The sequence below is a fragment of the Microtus pennsylvanicus genome, chromosome 6 (genome assembly GCF_037038515.1).
Source record: "Microtus pennsylvanicus isolate mMicPen1 chromosome 6, mMicPen1.hap1, whole genome shotgun sequence".
NCBI classification, from domain to species: domain Eukaryota; kingdom Metazoa; phylum Chordata; class Mammalia; order Rodentia; family Cricetidae; genus Microtus; species Microtus pennsylvanicus.
The window spans coordinates 67,227,545-67,243,604 of NC_134584.1; the positions used below are offsets into that span (position 1 = coordinate 67,227,545).

The 16,060-nt window shown below is 41.7% G+C and overlaps 1 protein-coding gene across 3 annotated transcripts in view; it reads left to right on the plus strand.

Moving 5' to 3' along the window:
* Nucleotides 1–16,060, plus strand: part of Polr3g (RNA polymerase III subunit G) — a 36,315-nt gene that overhangs the window by 15,386 nt on the left and 4,869 nt on the right. For 2 of the 3 annotated variants that reach the window (XM_075976405.1, XM_075976404.1), the window contains exons 4-7: nt 4,995–5,054; nt 7,554–7,604; nt 10,767–10,843; nt 14,665–14,802. In XM_075976405.1, coding sequence (XP_075832520.1) covers nt 4,995–5,054; nt 7,554–7,604; nt 10,767–10,843; nt 14,665–14,802 — 326 coding nt within the window. The remainder of the gene's footprint in view (nt 1–4,994; nt 5,055–7,553; nt 7,605–10,766; nt 10,844–14,664; nt 14,803–16,060) is intronic. The other variant, XM_075976406.1, reaches the window with a different exon arrangement.

A 16,060-nucleotide genomic window follows, 5' to 3' on the forward strand; every position in this document is an offset into this window, starting at 1 on the left:
TCAGGACCAAGGGGGTACTTTATTCTTGGTAACTATGTAATAAAACATAAAAAGATTCATACTTACTTGCTTAATCCCATAAGAAAATTCTATATAGGATTTTTCCAAATTGATAGAAATAAAGCTTTCTATATCGTCCTATCCACTTCTCTTTCCTGATATGGTACGCTTTTAAAAGCACTGCAGTTCAAGTGCAGTTTTAAATAAGATGCATTCGTGTGTGTATGTAGGAGCACACACAGCACATCAATCTCCTCTCTCTCTGTTCATGTTCCAAGACCCCAGAGGATGCCTGAAACCACAGCTAGCACCTAACGCTGTGTGCCAGCACTGTGGTTCTGCCCTTGATAACTGAGCGTCTGACATAGGATGCTGGAGAAAGGCATGAGTCAAAGAACATACTATGTATCTTTCCATTTCTAGTAATCTGCATTCTGCCATGTGGTTTTGCCTCTCTATCATCTTGCACCCCTGTTTTCTCTCTATGTCTCCTCTTACTCCCCGCTCCTTCCCAGTGTCCTTAGTCTGTTTTTTCCACCTAACTTTATCCTGCCCAGCTATTGGCTAGTCAACTTCTTTATTAAACCAATCACAGCGTAATTTACACAATGTTCAGAATGATTATTCTACAGTATGCATCTCTTAGTTTTACTTTTATGTCAATCAAAGTATTACACCAGGGATTATTTTTGTGTGTTTCATTGGTTTTTTTTTTTTGTTTTGTTTCGTGTTTTTGAAATACAATCTCATTATGTATCTCTGACTTGCTATATCGACCAAGATGGCCTCAGACTCACAGAACTCTACCATCTTTCTCCCAAGTGCTGCAGCTAAAGACATGCACTACCATATCATCAGTTTTAAAGAAAATATGAAAGAAATTTCATATTTTCATCTTTTGCAGAAACTTTCATCTTTTTATTTTAACACCCATTGAATAAAATTGATATTTCAAAATTTTGCTTTCTCTTAGTAAAGCTGAGAAGAATAAAAGTTACATAGGAAGATGTCTTACAATATTAGATGAGTCAGAAATGAGTGCTCAGATGGGCGGAAGCCCCTTGCACTTGATGGTAGGCAAAGTGTCTGAGCAGAATCACAGACTGAGTCTTCAGGTGACAAGACCTCAGGTGGATTATCTCAGATATAAAAATCATTGAATATAACAGTTTAATTCTTTAGGAATTAAAAAGAAAATATGTAGTAATATGGGCGGCGGGGCTGCGTCCCCAGCACCCCGGCTGCCTGCTCGGCTAGCTTATGCCCCGAAATAACAACACACAAACTGTATTCATTTAATCACTGCTTGGCCCATTTCTATCTAGCCTCTTCTAGGCTAATTCTCACATATTAATTTAGCCCATTTCTAATCATCTGTGTAGCGCCCCTAGGTGCGCTTACCAGGAAGTTTCTAGCCTATGTCCATCCTGGGTCGGAGCTTCATTGCTTGCATCTGCCTGGGAGCTGGGAGCATGGTGTCTCTCTGAGGAGTCTGCTCCCGCGAGGAGAGCTGTGGAGTCTGAGCTCACTTACTCTTCCTCCCAGCGTTCTGTTCTGTTTACTCCTCCCACCTATCTTCTAACCAATGAGGGCCAAGCAGTTTCTTTTTATTTAACCAATGACCTTCCTCCATCAAAAATATGCCTTCCTTATGAAGTAAATCTTTAAGAAGGATACATATCATCAGAGAATTTATAGTAAGTTGATTATCTTGTTCATTTAAATGCATGTGACCTTATTTTTTCTTTTTGATGTTTATGCACCAAAATTTATCCTCTGATTTGTAAATGGAGAAATGCTGAAGTCAAAACCAAAGACAGAGACATTGAGCTAACCGAAGTAGATTATATGGAATTTTTAAAAGTATTGGTCACTCGTGGTTGTCATTTTAAGTAAAAAAAAAAAAAAAAAGGAGAAGAAGAAGAAGAAGAAGAAGAAGAAGAAGAAGAAGAAGAAGAAGAAGAAGAAGAAGAAGACAATATACATCATTCCTCATTTATTAAAAGTGTGAGCCATCAAAGTCCTTTGAGATTTTTTGTTTGTTTATTTGTTGCTGTTGTTGCTGTTATTTGGTCTTTTGAGACAGGGTTTCTTTGTGCAACAGTCCGGCTGTTCTGGAACTCACTTTGTAAACCAAACTGGTCTCAAACTCAGAGATCTCTAGGAGTTTCACAAGAAGACCAAACTATCCATATATAGAAGGCCTAGGTCAGCCCCATTAGGCTCCCTAGCTAATGGTCCAGAGTCTGCGTGCTCCTGAGTTCAGGTTAGCTGTTTCTGTTGTCCCCTAGTGATGACCTTGACCCCTTTGGTTTGAACGATCTGATCTTTCCTCTTTTCAGCAGAATCCTGGAGCTCAGCCCAGTGCTTGGCTATGGGTGCATTAGTTACTGGATGGAGGCTCTCTGATGACAATTAGAGTTGTCACCAATTTGATTACAGGAGATGACCAGTTCAGGCTGCCTGTCCACTATTGCTAGGAGTCTGAGCTGTGGTTGTCCTTGTAGATTTCTGGGAGTTTCTTTTGTACTAGGTTTCTGCCTGACCCACAAATCCCCCCATAACCTCTTTTAGTATCCTCTCCTTTATCCACTCCCAGACCATATCCCTCCTCTTCCTATCCCCACCTGCCCCCAGGAGATCTCTTCTATTACCCCTTCCTAGGGAAATCCTTGAGTCCCCACTCCCCCTCACCCCCTGCTTTGGGCTCTCCTCTCTGGGTCTGTGGATTGTAGCCTGGTTATCCTTTACAGCTAATATCCATTTATGAGTGAGTACATACCATGCTTGTCTTTCTGGGCTTGGGTTACCTCACTCAGGATGATTTTTCTTTTCGTGCTATTCATTTGTCTTCAGATCTCTTCGTGCCATTGTTTTCAACAGCTGAGTAATCCTCCCTTGTACAGTTGTACCACGTTTATTTATCCGTTCTTCAGTTGAGGGATTTCCAGGTTCTGGCTATTATGAATAACATGCTGTGAACATAGTTGAGTAAGTGACCTTGTGGTATAAGTGTGCATCCTTTGGGTATATGCCCAAGAGTGGTATTGCTGGGTTTTGAGATAGGTTGATTCCCAATTTTCAGAGAAACCACCATTTTGATTTCCAAAGTAGCTGTACAAGTGTGCCCTCCCACCAGCCATGGAGGAGTACTCCCCTTACTCCACATCCTCTCCAGCGTAAGCTGTCATCAGTGTTTTTGATCTTAGCCATTCTGACAGGTGTAAAATGGAACCTCAGAGTCATTTTGATTTGCGTTTCTCTGATAGCTAAGAGTGTTGAACATCTCCTTAAGTATTACTCTGTCATTTGATAGTCTTTTCTTGAGAATTCTGTTTAGATCTGTACTTCATTTTTAACTGGATTATTTGGATTAAGTTTTTATACATTTTGTTTTTTCTCTTCCCCAACTCCTCCCAGCCCCTCACCACTTCTCTGTCTTCTCAACGTTATGTTCTTTCTTTCTCCCTCTCACAAAACCCCCAACAACCAAGAAACCAAACCAAACTAAAGCCAAACAAGGCAAGAAACAGAAAAACTTCCACAAAGACACAAAAGAATAATTATAATAAACAGGTGAAAGATCAGTAAGACCAAAAATGTTAAAACAAAACAGTACACAGAAGTACCAATGAGAACATTTTGTTTTGCCAGCCACTCCTGGGTATGGGGCCTGCCTTGGAGTAGGGTTGATATACCTAGTGAGACTCCACAGGAGAAAATTGATTTTTCCCTTTGCTAGGAGGTAGCAATTGCGAATATTTTCTTGGTTCAGGTTCGGATCCTATGTCCACTTCCCACTCTTCAGCCTGGAACTCCATGTGTTTTGAACCTGTCTAGGCTCTGTGTGTGCTGCCACAGTCTGTGAGTTCATACATGCACCAGTCTTGCTCTGTCTGGAAGACATTGTTTGCTCGGAGTCATCCACCACCTCTGGTTCTTCCAATCTTTCTGTTCTTTTCCTTATCTTTATCTGAGCTGAGGGCAGATGCTGAAGACATCCCAGTCAGGACTGAGGCTCCAAAGTGTGTGTTTCTGTGTGTGTGTGTGTGTGTGTGTGTGTGTGTGTGTGTGCATGTGTATGTGTGTGTGTGCATGTGTATGTGTGTCTGTGTGTGTCTGTGTGTCTGTGCACGCATCCCTGTCTGTCTCTGGCTTGCACATTATCCAATTATGGGTCTTTGTGCTGTTTCTTATATAGTTCAAGAAGAGCCTTTTCTGGTGTGGGTTGAGTGAGGCTCTGATCTGTGGGTATAGCAGTATGTCATTACAGTCAGTTTCCTGCAGTCTGAGCTCCTTATTATGGTGAGCCATGCTTTCAAACGTCTGTGTTATGGCTCTCTTTACCAACTTGTGTTGCTTGTGGGCAGGCTGGGGCTATTAAAAGCATTGTGTGGCAAAGCTGACAAATTAGAAGCAGGACACAGCCATGGCTCCGCTGACGCTGGCAAGTTCCGATGGTATCTGTAGGGCTTCTTTTAGTGCTTTGTGGAAGGCTCAGAGTCGCTACACTTCATTCCCCGAACAGGTAGCCTCGCACCGTGCCCAGCTTTCCTTTCTCTACCCTTTTTCCCCTTGTGAAAAGTTGCCCATTCAGGAACCTCGCAACCTGATTCTGCATATATGAAATGCTGGAGGTGAGCCATTAGCCCTGCCGATAGTTAGACCGAGTTTAAATACGGGGGCGGGAGGCCAGTAGCACAGGCACATAGAAGATGCTGAGTGTCCGGGAATGGCCTCCTAATTCGAAGCTAGGCAGGTTGTCTCGTTTCGAGAGCCAGGTTCAAGATTGGCATCTCTCCTTAGCCCGCCGTGGCTCTTGCCATATTTGTAACCATGTTATTCCAATTGAACTTGTCAATGTTGGTTCTGTTACATATGTAATTTACAAATGTAAGAAATATAGAAAATAAAAGACTGGTGATTTAAGTTATTTTGAAGAATGGTGTATGTTTTTATGTTTCTAATAATTGCTTTTTCTTTTGTCACCCTAGATGATATTGAAAGGTACAGTAAAAGATATATGAAGATATACAAAGAGGAATGGATCCCAGGTACTGTAAAACAGACCATGTTAAAATACTTTTATTTATGTATGTATCTGTGTGTGTGCCATGTTTGGGAGGGTGCCCGCAGGGGCCGGAAGGAGTCATGTCCTGGAGCTGGTGTCACAGGACTTCTGGGTGCTTGTGAGCCCCCTAGTGTGGCTTGAAACCGAACTTTGGATGGGAAGCAAGTGCTCTTAACTACTGAGCCATCTCTCCAGCCCCTTAAAGTACTTCTTAAAGACCACAAAAAATATATTAAGTTTTAAGTGTTTTCTTTGTTTTTAACTGAAGGAAAGTAGAGTCTTTTTCCCCTTCTGTAATTAATTAGTAATGAAAATCATTGGGAAACTAAGACCCTGATACTGTAACAAGAATGTCCTGAAATGTATTTTGTAGTGTGTATATATGTGTGCATAATATACATAGAAAATATATGCTATGTATATATAGTATACACATAAAATATATACTATGCATGCATATATACCTGCATATATACACACACATATATATTCATATATAAAAAATAGAACTTACCAGCTAGATTTTCATTAGCCACAATCACAATTTTTATTTGTAATACCAGGAAGTACTTGGTTCTTAGTTCCTGGTTGAGTTTTAGAGTGTTCTTGTTTGTTGAGACATCATTTACCCTATGTAGTCCCTGGCAGCCTAGAACTCCCGATCCTCCTGCCTCAGCTCCCTACAGTGCTTTACCACACCAGGCCAGCCTTTTGGATTTTTGGTTTTTTGCCCTGTTTTGTTGACAGGGTTTTGTGTATCCCAGGCGACCTTTGACCTTCTGTGTCTGCCCCTGGCCTGGTTTATCTCAGGCAGTTTAGTGTGGTGCTGGGTGCTGATTTAAATGTTCCTCCATGGTCTGTGAGTACCCTCACCAAATGAGGTTCCTAACGTGTTCCGGCTTTGAGACTTTTTAAGGAGAAAGTAAACACCCAACCTGAAGGGTATTTTAACCCAAACTCACGAGTCTTTCTGTTATTTAAGGGGATGTTTTAGCTGCTAACATCCTGTTTCAATAGAAACATGCCTGATGGCTTGTCTTAGCTCTCTGAAGTATTACAATCAACAGGATGGAGAGGGCTTTAGAAGAAACGTCATTCAATCAGACGATTTTGTAAACAGAAAACAGTTGCCATAGAATTGGAATAACGTGCCATGGCCTCTTACACAGACCTCGGTCTCTCAGGCCTTCGTCCTTCGGTATCTCCTAGAGTAGTGTTTATGGAAACTGCGCTCAGGAGGTGTACCCATGTCCTCCGCTGCATCACTGATTTCCCTAGCAGAGTGCACGCTTTACTGGTTGAGCTTAAGATGTGGGACGAGGGTGGAAACCTTCTCCCAAATCATTCTTTTTGCATGCTTTCTTGTGGTCTGGGTGGTTTCAAATTAAAATATATTCAAAACAGAATTTATCACTGCAGGTAGGATGATGAAAGTTTGTACAGATACACTGACATTTCTTTATTAGCAGACAGTTTCTTTACATCTCTTTTGAATGTTTCAAATGTTTTAATTAATTTGTGTATTTGTGTTGTGTGTGTGTGTGTTTACACCACGTGTGTCTAGGTGACATTGGAGGCTGTAGAGGGCATCAGAGTTACAGATGTCTGTGAGCAACCCAGCGTGGGTGCTGGAAACTCAACTCAGGTTCTCTGGGAAAACAGGAAGTGCTCTTACCACTGAACCATCTCTCTAGCACCTATACATCTGTATTCATATAGCTTTAGTTTTATATTTACTACTATTATTAAAAATGAAAAACAAGCCAGTTGTGGTGGCGCACACTGGTAGACTTTGCTGAAGGAGACAGGGGCAGGAGGATCACAAGTTCGAGGCCAGCCTGGGCTACACATTTTAAAAAAAAAAAAATTTAAAACGGGGTTAAGGATTGTAAAATACTTGCCTAGCACATATGAGGTCCTGTGAAGCCTCAAGTTCAGTTTCTAGCACCATCCACAAAATTACAAGAAAGTTGATAATTAAAGGAATTATTTAGTTAGTGCAGCTGAAAGTCATTTATTGGAGAATAAATTTACATGTTCACAATTACTAGTATTTTTTAGCTGAAAATTTTCAAATATTGTTAAAATTTACTTTGTATGTATTGAGTTGACTGCATCCCTTAACTTTTGAAAAATATATAAACAGATAACTTACAAAATACAAAGTAGTCAGATAATGTTTAACAAAGACCGTTGTGACCTTGGTATTAACATTCACAAGGAATTTCCATGAGATTTCTTTCCAGCACACTTTATATCAACATTTCCTAGCTGTTTGATGCACTCCTTTCCTTTACAGGAGAAACTGTTGCTGTCCCTTCTGTTTGTATTTGTTTTGTTATGTTCCAGACTCACTCTGTACGACCAGACACTAAGGCATTTTCCTGTCTTGGCTTGAGCAGCTGCCATCATGTTCTTTTTAATAATTAAGTCCAACACCAAGGAAACTCAGATTTTTCTATTCTTTCTTTTGTACGCATAGACTGGAGAAGACTTCCCCGAGAGATGATGCCAAGGAAAAAAGGCAGAAAAGGTACACCGACTAACTGTAGTCCAGGGTGGAAAGGGTTATTGCTTACACTCAGCACTGTATGATCTTTTCCTGAAGTATGCCTGGCATTGCATGGTTTCAGCGGAGCCTGGTTGCTGTTGATGTTTTGGACCTTCTGTTTCTTGAATTAATCTCAACAGTTGTTGGCTGTTGCAGGGAGGAGCATCAGTTTTCTTTAAGGATGTGGCCACTGGTAGGCGACAGATGAATCAGTGGATTATTGAAGAAAAAGAAGATATGAAGTCAGGAAGGAGAATGCAAGTGGATTTGGGAAGAGTTAGTAGGAGAGGAGGATGAATAGGAACAAAAATACTCTCTATACATGTATGAAATTCCCAAAGGGTTAGTGAACTATTTATCAGTAAAAATAAAGGCATAACTGAACTAGGAAAAATTGAAGAGGTGATCAAAGAGAATTTTATGTTAAAGAGGCACCAAAGTGACTGGGTGGTGGTGGTTCACGTCTTTAATCCCAGCACTTGGGAGATAGACAGGTGTATCTCAGTGAGTTCTAGGCCAGCCTGATCTACAAAGTAAAATTCAGGACAGCCAGGATTGTTATACAGAGAAACCCTGTCTCGACAAGCCAAAAAAAAGATACCAAAGTGTATATTTTATATCTGTTCTTTAGTAATTTCAGTCAATAAATAATAGAATGTTTGCTATTGCCAGACAGTGTGCCATGGCGAACAGAGCCCATGATGTAGGTGGGCCTGCTTTTGCCTCTTGGTGCTTGCAGTTCAGTGGAGGTAAAACATGAAAGGACAAACGTCTCAGTCAGTAATAAAGTGCTTGCTGCTTATGCATGATATCTGAGTTCAGTTCTCCATCACACACCAAAAGTTCAGCACTGCTGCTGGCCCCTGTAAAGCCCCCATGAGCTCTAGGATCAGTGAGACACTGTCTACAAAATAAGATGGCACACTGTTGAAGAAGACACCCAGTGACTGTTGGCCTCCGAGTGATCTCCCATGGGCATGCACACTCACACACAAACAGCACATGAAACACAACCACATGTCCTTTTGGGAAGGTTTTGAGGATGTGCATCTGGAGTGGCCCCGAAAGATGGTTGGGTGCTTACTGGGGTGTGGAGTGGCGGGGATTTGTAGGAAGACAGGCTTATGGAGGTGGAATCACAAGTTTGGTTCAGATGTGTTGTTATTTGTTGTTGCTTTGAGATCCACCTAGAGTGTTGATTGTGCTGGTGGGGTGGAGTGGACTGTGAAGCAAGACTGCTCATCAGCACAGGAAGGATGAGAGAGCCAATAAAGTAGCCAAAGGGGAAAGAAGAGCATCGAGAGAGAGCAGGGCACAGTCTGAAGATGAAGGAATTACAGATCTTAAAGGAATGGTGGAGAGATTGATCGAGCAGGAAGTGCTCTTAATCACGGAGTTTTTCTCAGGCCCGTAGTTCCTAATTTCCTTACTATCAAGAAGAGTCTCAGATTCTATACCACTCTTCTTTCCTTATTTTGGTTTTAATACTTACTTCATAAATACACACTCACATTCAGGGGAGAAGTGCCAAGTCAGCTATATCACAGAAAGACTATTTTTAATCCCTGTTGACATGAAAATTTTCCATAGTTAACATTTTATTTTTTTACATGTGCACATACTTGATTCTTACAGTATCTGTTAGAAGCCGGTTGGGTCTTCACCAAGCCTCTGCCACCCTCCAGCTCTCTGTCACTGTCTGCATTCATGTAGATGGATGGAGGCCATCACAAAAGGGGGGGATAAAGCACAGCCACACTACATACAACTGAAAATAGCACAACCTGGTGGGGGAAAGTTAATTCTCGATTTCCTTTCCACCAATGGAAATCCTTGCCAACAGAAGCTGCCACTAGAGTTCTGTATAAAGCTCTAATGATTTGCAAAATAGGTGTGTTCTCAGATCTCTGTCTGCTACAGATGGCGGTCCATTGGGACATGATCGGTATCATTTATGCACTTACGTTTTATCACAAGAACAATGTGTTTAGCTAATGAAAAACCAGAGTGTAAAAGATATAGTACCATGTAAAAATATTTTCCCTTCAAGTTAAATAGACATGCACTTTAAATAAAATAGAAACACTTCCACTTTAAATACATAAGTGCACACTTAACGCACACTTCAAATACGTGCTCTTCATTGTACAACCTTTCTAACTATTAAAATGGGCAAGAGGAAGGTCCTCTCTTCCCCCTGTTATCAGTATCGCTGCCTGGCCCACTTCTCTCTTCGTTCTTCATAGGAAGTCTCTTTTTTTTAAAAAAAAAAACAAACTGCATTAATTCAAGAACTAAGGTCAGTGGCTCCTCATTTGGTTTAACGTGATAGACTTTACGTCCACCAGTTGAGCCATCCAGGCAGTCTAAAAGTCCTTCTCTGTGTTAAATGTTCGTCTCTAACAGAATGAAGCCTTTCTGAGCCCTATTTCTGCTACCCGGGATGTTTGTTGTTGTTGTAGTATTTAGTTTGATTTTGGCAAAGAACTGTAATCATTCCTCCCCATCATGAAGAAATTTATAACTTATGAAAATTCCTTGGTAATTGGCAGAATATTCATATGAAATAAGCTTCTCTTCCTTAGTGTTTTAGAATAATCCAAAAGTGGAATATTTGCTTAGAGTAAAACAAGTTATGGTTCGTAAGGCTGCTGAAACATGCCATTTCGTGTATATGAAGTGACAAGCAAAGCATTTTAGTCTTCCCTGTGAAGACACTTCTCGTGGCGTTTGAGCGCAAGCTCTTTCCTATCCCTGCACCGTTCGCCTGTGCAGCCGTACCCTGCACTTCTGTTTGCTTCATGCCTGTTGAGATGCACTCGGCTGATGAATGACAGGAAACGCTTGCAGGGCCTCTACTTGTTATTCTGGGGCATCAGTCTGAGGTCACCCTACAGCAGATTCTGTCTCTAGTGATAATAATTCTAAGACTAACGTTTCAGTACTTAGATAAAACATACCTGGTTGTAGTTGTTAAAAATATCATTCGAAGTGATTGTTATTTGTTTTGAGCTCGGTGAGGTGTGGTGATCCTGTGGGAGGAGCTGAATTTACACCGGAAATGATATGGCTACTTGGTGTGAGGAGAGCTTGGGGACCCCGTTCCTGTGGAAGATCTGTTAACTGCTGGCTGTTTCCTTCCAGCAGATCTAAAATCCAGAATGGCCAAAGCTGCAGACAGCGGTGCTTCACTCTCTGCAGATGTGTTGAAAAAAATTGAGGTAAGGTTATAGTTACAAACATGAACTGGAAAAAACATGAAAGGCCATACTTTCTTTACCTGTCAGTCTTATCCTTTTATTAATGTGGAGCTGGCAGAAGAGCGCTTGGTGCTAAGTTAGGTGTGGAGGAAAGAGCTCTCCTGGGGTTGAGCAAACATGGACCCTTGCCTGAGCGTCTCTCCTAATTTGTCTTTTCTTCTTCCTTGTTAAGCACCACTCCCAATGCCAGGCTTTCTTTTTACTGTGTCCTTAACGCCCCCCTTATATTAGACTGTGGTCTGGGGGAGCACAGAAAAGCATTGACCCGCTGGCATGATTAGATGTAATTCTTTAGATAGATCTGGCTTTCCTTTGGTCGATGTACATGTTCTCTGCCCCCTCTCCCAAGGGTTTTGCAGTATATATAGAAGAGTTTATTGAGAGAAAGCTGGTACTCTATAGAACTTATTTTTCTAGCATTAAACAAAATAAAGTTTAGGTAAGTTCCTTAAAAATGTGTTCTCTCATCCCTGGCCATATGTTTATTTTCTTTGTTGTGAACTCGAAAACTATGCATTTTTACATACCCTTTCAGAAATATTTTACTCATAAAAAATACAGAACTTTCCCCCCGGAAAGTTTTTTAATCTTTAAAACTTATTTTATTATTTTATGTGTATGAGTGTTTTGCCTGCATGTATATATGTGTATCACATGAGTGCCTGGCGTCCGTAGAGGTCAGAAGCAGGGTTCAGATCCCCTGGGGCCGCTGCAAGAGCAACAGGGCTGAGCTAAGTACCCAGCCTGAATTCCCCCTTCTAATAACAAAGATAGTACGTCACATTTCTGCATTTTTATTTTATTTCTTAATAAAATGCCATAAATATGGTTTCATATCCAATTGTACAGAGCTCCCTCATTCTCATTGGTCGCAGCAATGTTAGCGCGAACCACAGTTGTTTAATAACTTAACTAGTCCTCACTGACGAATACTGTGGCTTTATATAAGTATGGCATTTCACATTATAATGGTAAAAATAAAATGGCATCGTTCCCCGAAGGGTGGCAACGGGCAGCAGGCAGCGGACCACAAGGGCAGTGAGTCCCAGGCAGGGAGCCTGCAGCCGTGAGAGACCTCGGTGGGTCAGCCGGTCCCACAAGGAGCCTCCAGCCTCTGCGGGTTATGGAAGGGAAGGGGGAAGGGGAGGGAGGGAGAAGGGGGGATGAAGAGAGAGGGAGAGATAGGCAGAGAGAGAGAGAGAAACAGAGAGAGACAGAAAGGAAGGAGCTCAAGCTGGAAGTGGAAGGAAGATCCACTTGTCTCAGCTCTCTGAGCACAGAGGAGGGAGTGGGCAGGGCTTGTCTCTTAAAGGAACAGGACAGACCATTACACACATGAGTAGAGTAGTTTTAGGAAGTAGAACTGTTGGGCAATCATTTTATGTCTCTTATAAAAGAGTTGGTGATTGCCACATTGATCTCCCTGAGGGTTCCACCATGAACCCTGTGCTTGTGTTCATTGATGTTGATAATTACTGCAAGACTGACTGAGAACGTGTACATGCCTAGCCATTTGATGAGCGCTTTATGTGTAGTTTGTCCTTAAGAGCAGACAGGTAGGTTGTTTTATTCCTTACTTACAGAGGAAAGTCGATGGTTCAAAGTGTGTTTTTGTTGACCTCTTTGGCACATACACTTGTGCTCCTAGTTTTACTAATTTGTTTTTGTAAAGTACTTGAGCTAAGATGACAATATGTCTAAAATGTAAAATCTGGAAGATCAATGAAGGAATAGTAATAACTGTCAGGTTTAACTAGGTGGAATAATTGGTAGGATTTATGGACCACGAATCCCGCCTGTTGGTAAAGTTTTGAGTTCTAGAAGATGCACATAAAGTGCACACGAAGCAGGCTTTGGCTGTACTTTCTCCGGAGGACACTGTCTGCGGCACACAAGGGAGTCTCCCTGTGTAGATAGTGTCTAAGCTAGACCTGTTCTGGGGCTGCATCTTAACTGTTTCCGAGAGGGGAAGAGCCGAGCAGTTAGCTCTTTGAAAAGAATGAAGTAATGATTCAGAGTCTTTGTCCTTGGGGCCATTGTAAAAGTCATTTGCCACCTTTCCTGTGGCAGTTGCCTGCCTTGGGTGTGTGTGGTAAAGATAAAGATGAGACTGTTTGCTTGACCTGTTGGATTTGGCAGCCATAGAAATAACAGATCTCTGGTCCTCACAGCGCATTGAATGAATGCTCTACTTTCAAAAAAATAGGCTTGTGGTTCATTTTGTAAAATAGTTTTGTTTCTAATTATTAGTGACTTTTTTTCAGATAACAGAATATACTTTTTACAGAGTAAAATAAATATAGCGTTTCCCCTCCAGTATAATTGAATTTAGTGGTAGGCCTTCTTACTTATGATCTGGTTAAAACAGAAAAGACACAATACCGTTTATTAACAAATATTAATGTAGCATCGTGTGTGTGTCTCAGATGTTTCAGAAGTTTGAAAATTTTGTTTGCTTGGGATTTCATAACATTGTTGTAGTAACTGCCAAGGCCACACAAGGTTTGTTATCAGGGTAAATCGCCCTGTGAGTGTGCCGGTCTTGGTTTTAGTTTGTTCTGCCTGCGTGAGGTGTATTGTAGCTTGAAATGTATTTAGAGATGGAATATTAGGAGCTTGAGAGATGGCCCAGTAGTTAAAGCTACACACAATGGACTGGAGCTCCGAGCCCCAGCATGCTCATAAAGCCAGGGGGCCTGCAGTTACCAGACCAAGAGAAGGGATCCCTAAGGCAAGCAGTAGGCTGGCAAAACTAGCCAGAACTGTTTTAATAAATTAAATGGAGAGTGAGGAAGATATCCAGTGTCAATTTCCAGTCCCCACAAGCAAGTCCACACACATGCATGCATCCACACACACACACAGAGTCATTCAAAATTAATACATTTAAACTGGGTCTGTTTAAAGTTGTCTTTTCTTTCTTTGCCTTTGAACTTCTTCCTTTAAAGTTGGAATTAAAAGAATTTTTTAATATTCAGGGAGTTAAAGAAGAGCTAAGTTGTAGATCCTCTGGATATAAAATATGTATTCTGTTCATGAATAATCAGTCAGCAAAGTTGATTATTTTACTAATTCCTCTTCTAATTACTGTGTTAAGACAAACCTGAAATTAACTCATGTGAAGCCTCAATTATGAATATGCAAAATGATTATTGTGCCCGCCTCACAGAAAACCTGTGAAGTTCTGTCCCTTGTGTAAAGTGAGAGTCATCCAGCTTAGGGAACTGACAGTGACAGTCATAAAAATGGGTCACCTTTGTCGATTAAAAAAATAATTGGTAATAATGACCATTTGTAAAATTAAGATGGTGAGCTGGTGGCATGGTGGTAGAAAACAAGAACCATCCAGCAGTCATGGCTTCCCAACTCTGTCTCTTCCTTATTTCTAGAATTGTGCGTAACAGCTGGTGTGGTTAGTGATGTGTGTTTTAATCTCTTTTTCCCAGCCTTCCAGATGTATCATGAAACAGAAATTTTGGGGAATGGGAAGTAATGAAAGACAAAGGAGATAGGAAGGGGGATAAACTAAATTCTGTCCCACATTTTCAGAGGAAGAGGAATAGGAATCATGAAAAAAGGCTTTGTGGGTAAGAATTCTAACCCCAGCTTAATTAACAGAACTGAAGAATGGGCAGTGCAGTGACTCCGTTTCTGAGGTGGGAGACTGGCAGGCATGTTAAATTAGGAGGAACCTAAAATGATCCATAGTCTTCTCTTTGGGCTGGGTGTGTAGATCAAAGAATAATTGTCTCCATGGGAATTAATGAATCTCACTTTATCAGGAACTAGAAAAGAGAGGCGATGGCGAAAAATCGGATGAGGAAAATGAAGACAAAGAAGCGAGCAAAAAGAAAGATGGTGACGACGAAGATGGCGAAGACTCAGAGCAGGAGGAGTACGATGAAGAGGAACAAGAGGAGGTAAAATCTGCTGAAAAGATGGCTGCTAACTGCTTCATATGGCATAATACATCAGTCGGCAAGCAAAATCGCACCTGTAAGCCTAGCAAACTCCTGAATGAGGCGGGAGGGGTGTGAGGAGCTAGGCCTACATGGTAAGGCTTTGTCACAAAACAAAAACCCAAGTTTATAGATCCAAAAATTCATTTTTTTTTTCTAGAAAGGTTTTCTCTATAGCTCTAGAGCCTGTCCTAGAACTCGCTCTGTGTACCAGGCTGGCCTCGAACTCAGGAAGATCCACCAGCCTCTGCCTCCCTAGTGATGGGATTAAACACATGCACCAACCATGGCCAAGCTGCATATAATGGATTTTACTCTGAGAAGTATGCTTGGTTTTTCCTTGGTCATGAGACTATGAGGAGAAGAGATGACTGTTCTTTCATGGAAATTATTCTGCAGAGGAAACAAACAAAAAGGCAATTGTTACTGAAACTACCTGGTCTGAGTGAGAAGGAAACAAGGAACATGCAACAGACCGGCTTAGGAGTTTATTAGAGAGAGGAAGATGGCGCGTCCAGCTTGTAAAGGCTGCCTACAGGGAGTAGACTTGGCCATGTCATACAGGTGACGGGGCTCACACATGCCCGCAAGGGCTTAGCTGAGTCATACGTGTATGATATGATCCATACATGCGTGCAAGGGTTTAGCTGAGTCATGATGTCATCCACGGCTCATGCAGGGCCCTTTCACATCCCAGGGCGCCATTAGGCACTTCTGCCTGAGGGATTGTCCGCATGTGCACGCCCCCGAGGACCCGGAACTATCAGCCTTATGTGGCAGAAATCACTACAGTTACAACACAGGGAATGATTCTGTGGTGTAGAAGGATGCTATAAGGGCACAAACCAGGCACGGCTCCTAATTCAGTTAGTGGGAGGTGGAGTCAGGAGTCAGGATGATCAGGAGTTCAAGGTTATCTTCAGCCAGCCTGACCTCGTCAGACGGTAAAACAAGACAACCTGTAAGACCTGGAGAGTCAGTGAGCTCTAAGCCTGCAGGTAGGTGCTGAGAGTGGTGTTTCTGCCACTGACCAGGTAAGTCAGCCGGACTCGAGGGGTTAGAAAGGACCACAGTAGGCTTCACTAGGGTCCTGAATGTCAGGCTGAGAAATCTGACTTTCTCTTTCCATGTTATGGTAAGCCACTGAAGGAGTCTTAATGTGCGATGTTAACTATATTGCATTTTAGAAAACTCACTTGCTTACATTGGATCATATTTG